At 42.3% G+C, this 6,621-nt stretch overlaps 1 protein-coding gene across 5 annotated transcripts in view; it reads right to left on the bottom strand.

The window, feature by feature from the left end:
• LRP2 (LDL receptor related protein 2) overlaps positions 1-6,621 on the bottom strand; it is a 208,573-nt gene that overhangs the window by 141,325 nt on the left and 60,627 nt on the right. For all 5 annotated transcript variants that reach the window (XM_025206453.1, XM_025206452.1, XM_025206451.1 and 2 more), the window contains 4 exons: positions 4,293-4,495; positions 3,466-3,606; positions 2,376-2,579; positions 1,617-1,809 (listed from right to left, as the gene is read on the bottom strand). In XM_025206453.1, the coding sequence (XP_025062238.1) occupies positions 1,617-1,809; positions 2,376-2,579; positions 3,466-3,606; positions 4,293-4,495 (741 nt within the window). The remainder of the gene's footprint in view (positions 1-1,616; positions 1,810-2,375; positions 2,580-3,465; positions 3,607-4,292; positions 4,496-6,621) is intronic.

Raw genomic sequence — 6,621 nt, forward strand, 5'->3', positions numbered from 1 at the left:
GGCGCCGGCCCCAAGCCTGTGTGCACAAAGACGGGCCCGGCTCGCCCCCGAGATTGGGAGCCGGCCCGCACACTACCAACAAACATCCTCCACCCCTATCTGGGGCTTCAGATGTTTCCAAAACCTTTGACAAGCATCCTACTTGCAGGCCCAGCCTGGAGGCTTGGGGCTCGGATGCCCCTGAGTTTTCCTTGCCGTCAGCCATCAGGCCACAGGAGCAAGTTAGGGAGGAGTCTCCCCTTTCCATAAAGTGGGCATAAAGACAAGAACTTCCCACTCCAGCAGCTAAGTAGGATACCTCCTGTAATACTATACATTACTTGGCAGGTACTATCCCCGTGGCAGGAGAGCAGTCTTCCCCAACTGCCTCAGTGGTTGCGGTAATTCCCTTGCCAGGCAAGCATAGGACTATGCTTGATCTGGGCCCACAAGGGGAGTTTGAATGACATATATTCAATAAAAAGTGGAGAAAGCAGAGGCATGCCCATCTACATTTTCCCCATAGCAACATCCTGCTGTCAACAGGACATTCTGAAGTATGTCCTGCCCACCCACCTCCTCCAGATGACACTCTTAAGCCTAGAAACCTTGGTCTCCAGGTTGGTAGCAGCTGCAAAGGAACATTCCAGAGTGAATTCATCAGTATAGTTCTAGGTTTGGTGCATATTGGCAGGAGCAGGTGGATGGGGCAAAACCAGGAATGTCCTTGCCAAACCATGCTGTCACTGCAGTATAGAAATGCTCACACACACCTAGAGTGCTGACCTTTCAATGCACCTATAGTTGTAGAGCTGAAATTTGCTGCTTAATACATCTGTCTATCTGAGTAAATGAAAAGCTTAACATTCCAAGGATTAGATATCAAGAATGTTCCTTATCAGCTCATCACGACATTTTTAAGATAGCTCAGTCACCTCTGGGATTGTTATTAAAAGTGAAAATAGAATTAAAGAAACTAGGCAAAGAAACATTAAAATATTCCATAATAGGGATAGGGACTTGAAGTATGTGGTAAAAAACTAAGCTTTATCATAGCCATAGATGCAGAGAATTATAATTATAGGCAAAGTTTTTCTATCAAAGGAAACTCAGATTTTTTTTTTCAAACACAATACAACCTTGTTATTCAGACTGTATCAAATATAGACAGAAGCATCTTTCAGGTTTCAAATAAAATTATTCAGATACAGAAAATGAAAGTCATCATTAGAAAGGATCCAAGTTATCATTCTGAGGAGCAAATGTGTATTAAAAGTAAGAGAGAGAACTTTATCTTTAGCCTGTGGAGAACAGTTTTCTAATCCAAATGATCCAAATTAACAGGCTTCTCTTGGCTTGATATCAATAGACAAAAGAAAAAGAAAAAAATGTTGTGCCTTTAAAGATAATTCTGTTGAGTATTCCTTTCAAGCTAAATCTGTATCACCTTGCACTTTGGTCTGGGTGCTGAATTCTGTGCCAGAATAAACCAAAAAAATACTAAAGAAAAAGGAAGCAGGAGAAAGAAGATATTTTGAAAATGAGAAGTCCGAAGTCAGACATTCTGTCAAGCTGATGCTGTTTAAAACACATAACTTCAGAATCTTTAAAAACAAAACTCAGAAAGTTATACTTACCCAATAACAGGATGAACCACTATTGATCGAGGATTATTTAAATTCTGAACAATAGCTCGTCTGGATTTATCTGCCAGCCTCATCACACTAATGCTCCTATATCGAGGGTCTGTCCAATATAGATTCTTTGAGATCCAGTCAAAGGCCAAATCTTCAACACCTTCCACCCTATTGGCCGTCAGGATTTCTCTGCCTAGAATCCATAACATATGGCATAGTTAAAAACCTTCAGAAGCAGATTAATTAATAGGAAACAAAGAGGTTTCTGTTAGTACAGATTCTGCTTTTGCATGATCTTAAATATTATGTCTAAGTTGCTAAATAATGACAGTGGGCTTGAGAGCGAATTGCAGACAACAAGCATCATATTCCTAAAGGAGAGAATATGGTTTGACATAGGACAGGAGCTGACAACCTTGTGGATTTTAATTTTGCCCTCTCCCAGGAAAATAACAGTTTGTGCAGCGAGGAATTCTGCCTAAACAGGCTAAGGATCAGTGGCACAAAGAAGGGCTATTTGTGTCTCCTGTATCTTTTTTTGTTTCAGCATCACATCAGTTTTGGTGTCTTGATTCTGTATTCTTTGCATACCCAAATATCTCAGTAAGGACAAAAGGAGCTGTGGTGTACAAAGAATGAAAAACTGGACTCAGAGAATATCAGTGAGATGGCCAAATGTTGCAAATTATAAAATTTGCTGCCAGTGTAAATACCCCTACATATGGAGGGAGAAGCCATAAGCAGTAGTTTGCTTCTCACCAGAGCCATCAGTCTTCTGTTTATACATTATATCTCTACTTGTGTCTGAAAAGAAAATGGTGTCCTCCTGTGCATAGAAATCAATTCCAACAAAATATGAAGGGCTCCCAGTCACTGGGATGATCACATCTTCCTGGGTAGAGAGATTGAATGGAATCCCACGTACTGCTAACTGTGATGAGAAGAGCAAGAACTGCTGCACAGCTGTAAAAAAATAGACAAATTTTAATTCCTTATAGGCTTTGCCTACAGACTCAGGTGAGTCCAAATTAATCAAAGGAGCTTTTTAGCTTTATTTTTCTTGTTTTAAAAATGAAACACAAGGAATAAAAGGAATCACAAAAAATTAAGACGCAAAGGCAAAGAAGAAGAGAATATAAAAAAAATGAAAATTTAAAAAAAAGGGGGGGAGGATAAAAAAAAAAATGTTGAAGTAATAAAATGAAAGAAAGAAGAAAAACAGAATCCAGCAGAGAACATATGTGGCAGGTCTTTAAAAAAAACCAACATGGGACATATAGCAGTTAAAGACTCAAGATCTCATTACAAGAAAATACTGCTCCATTAAAACAACAATCACTGTTTCTTCCTTACTCATTATGGTGACCCACTGATAGACCACTGGCTCTGTGTGGCCTCCAACACGACCAGACCATAACTAACTTGACCATATCCTAGTTCTCTTGTGACACTTGTAGCAAGGGTACTAATTTTAAAGGAGCAACAGTAGAAGTTGGCATGTGTAGCTGCCAACAGAAACCACAGTGAAATAACATTGGAAAGCTAACCATAGCTAACCCAATGTGGCTAATGTAAATTGAGAAGGGTAACCCTTTATTTTAGCTTTCTCTAGATTCCTATTTAAACAGTTCTCCAAGTCCCTTCAGTGCTCCTTTACTCAATTCTTTCTTAATCTGCTTTTCTCTTCCCAGCTCTTCAACTCTCTCACCCTTTACTTTTATGTACATGATCCCCTGCCATAGCATACATATATTTTGAGGTCATTTTTTGCTTGGAGCGGAGCAATTATACCTGTAACTTCTTTTTATATAGTAATACTACTTACCACAGCCCTAACCCACTGCCTTACCAACACAATGTCGCCCATCTACGTGTAGATCAAAGCCCAATATGCATTTGCAGCGGTAACCCAGTCCATCGTTATCTGTTCTGTGGCTGAGAACACAGATCTGTTCACAACCCCCATTATTACTGCCACAAGGATTTCTTACTGGAAAATAAGATGGAAGAAACTGAACCGTCATGCTATAAACATTTCGGGTATCGTAAGTTTTTAGGTTTTTGGATTTTCCCTAGTCTTTCCAGCAGATCATTTGGAGATATACTGCCACAGTGCCAAGGGAACTCTCACTGGAATTACATTGTGCAGAGAGCATGAAACATGGGACCCAATCCTGGAAGGTTCTGAGCATTTCCCATGAAGTGCTGGACTCCCAAACTCCCATTAAAAGTTAAATGGTATTCAGGTTGCTTGGCATTTTCCAAAAAAAATCACTCAGCACATTACAGGCTTGGGCTTTTAAGTCTAACTCTTTGGTACGTAATTTTCTGCATCCAGATACAATACACCATTATGTCTTATATACAGAACATTCACTTGTCAATGAGGGCCCAATCCAAATCCTGATAAGGTATATGCCTGCATTTATTTTAATGGGAGCTGGATCAAACCCTAGAAGCCAAAATAGCTCATTAACAAAATAGGTCATTCTGAATATTGGTATATTTATCAAACATCGCTTTTAACAGTCTACTGGGGCTGGGTAGACTGTTAAAAGCCACTGGGTGATAAAGACCAACTGTGCATTCATGGAGAACAGTTATTACAACTAGCAACTTTTTATCAACTCTAAAGAGAAAATTGTTACCCCCTCTCTTGACTATCAGCTGGCTTACCGTAAGGCTGCCTAAGGGCATGATAAACTGTCACTCCATAAGGCCTCAATGAAGACTGATAGATAACTTGAGGGTTAGATTCTGAAAACTTATTAGCCTTCAACACTGCCATCTTTGTCCAATCAGTAAAATAAACATTATGTTCAAAAAGACTTATTCCATAGGGGTGAGGAATCAGCGAGCCACCATGAGCTACTGTTCTCCTGTTACAAAGACATTTTTAAAGTTACATAAGGAATATTGTCAGAAAGATCAATTCACTTCATTTTGAACAACAGCAGAAAAAAGGAAACTTTACTTATTCATGAACTTACATCTATTTCTGTAAGTAGATGAATGGCCACGATTTAGGTGAAAGAGACCAAAATTAGTCAAAGTAGTAAAGTTACTACCAAATTTACCAAAATGGCTTCAAATTTAAGACAATCCTCACAACAATTAGATTCTAGACATGGAAAATTATAAAACTGTTATAATTTTCCATGTCTAGAATCTAATTATTGGAGGGTCTTCCTAAATTTCTCCCCTCCACCCCGATCCTGCAGCAGAAAAGCAGTGACAAGGGGACAAGAGCAGGCAGTAAGGGGCAGGTGACAGGGAAAGCAGCAGTGGCGAGGGGGCAGACAGAGCAGGGCTGGCAGCAGTGGAAGCAGTGACAGGAGGCATGTTGTGGTGAAAGCAGGGGTGGAGGAGCAGGCAGGAGGGGGCAAGTGGCATGTGAAAAAGGGGCAGCCTGACCTTTGAATCTTGTCCCCCGTCATCACTTATTCCCCACCATGTCTGACCCCCCCACCACTTGCCCCCTCAACCTACCTCTCCACCACCTTCCTCTCTGCCTTCCCCCTGCCCCACCCTGCTGCTTTCCCCACATGATCTGGACACTGAGGGACCCCAGAGCTGCTCCTGACCCACTCCTGCCCTGCAGTGCAGGGAGCAGCTGTGCAGACAGCCCAGCTCAGCCAGGGACAATGATAGCAGCACACAGGTGCCTGGATCTCCTCCCTCCCCCCTGGCCAGGAACAGGCTAGAAAGAGGAGCCTGCAAGCTGCCACAGCTGCTCCCTGCAGCATGGGAGTGCTGGGGGCCCCCTGGGCATTTTTACACATGCTCCAGGGGTGGGGTGGGGCACTTTAATTAAAGCACCCACAGCATCTCGCATATCATTGTCCCTGCACTTCAAAGTGGCAGCAAGGGCATGTTAACTAACTAAAGCTCCTTCAATGAGGCCAATGTAAACAAAAGCTTAGTTAACGAGCTTTAGTTAAAGTGCCTCCACCACCATTTTGCAGCCCTGGAACACCGATACATGAGATGAAGACGCTGCTGGAGCGTACTAATTAGCAGGCTCCAGCAGACTCACTTATCAAGTCTGCTCCAATGCACTGCTATTAAAGCACATCAGAGCAGCCTCCCCGCACATCTACAGGCACCCCCTGTGCCTACTTCTGCTGGCAGTTGGACAGCTCCAGCTGGGAGCTGTGGGGAGCAGCTGTGCAGAGAGCCCAGCTCAGCTGGAAACCACAGCAGCAGCAGGCAGATACCTTCTTTCAGAGTCTGCTCCCTATCAGCAAGGGAAAGGGAGGTGAACTGACACCGGAAGCAGAAACTTGTGTGCTGCTGACATTGTCCATAGTGAGCTGCACTCCCCACACAGCCACTCCCCACAGCTCTCAGCTGGAAGAGTCTGATATTCAATTCTAAGATGAGGCTTTGTTTTTCCCATGACGAATGGAAGAAAAAAACCCTTCATCTTGGAATTGAGTAAATATGGTATAAATGTACAAAGAATAGCAAAAGCCATCTGATCAGAAAAGTTGGCACTCTCCAGAGATGTGCAGGACATGTAAAGGATAAATAAAGATGAAAAATCTGAAATGGAGGAATGAATTCAAAATTACAAAGTGCATGACAGAAGAGCCAGCAAAGAGAGAAGATTAGGAAAGTCTGTAACAGTTGGAAAAGAGATAAAAAATGGACCTCAAATAAACATGAGATGAAACATCAAACCAAGTGAGAATCAGATCTATTACACAGTAACATTTGGAGAAACTTGCAGAGGCCTATGGACAGAAAGGATCTACTAAGTCTAAACAAGTTACACATGGAATACAATGAAAATAAATGCATTACAATGAAATACCATCCATTAGGGGTTCACAGGTAAAGACTTTCTTGGCCAATACCAATAGCCAATTATTAACCAGCCATATCAGCTGATACCAATCCGAAAGCCAATCTACAGGAATGCAGCTGGGCAACTTGGAAAGCAGCACCCAGCAGACAAGTCTGTGGAGAGGAAAGGGCATGTGGGAGGGAAGGGGCACGGGGG

This window comes from Alligator sinensis, unplaced genomic scaffold, assembly GCF_000455745.1.
Source record: "Alligator sinensis unplaced genomic scaffold, ASM45574v1 scaffold143_1, whole genome shotgun sequence".
NCBI lineage: Eukaryota > Metazoa > Chordata > Crocodylia > Alligatoridae > Alligator > Alligator sinensis.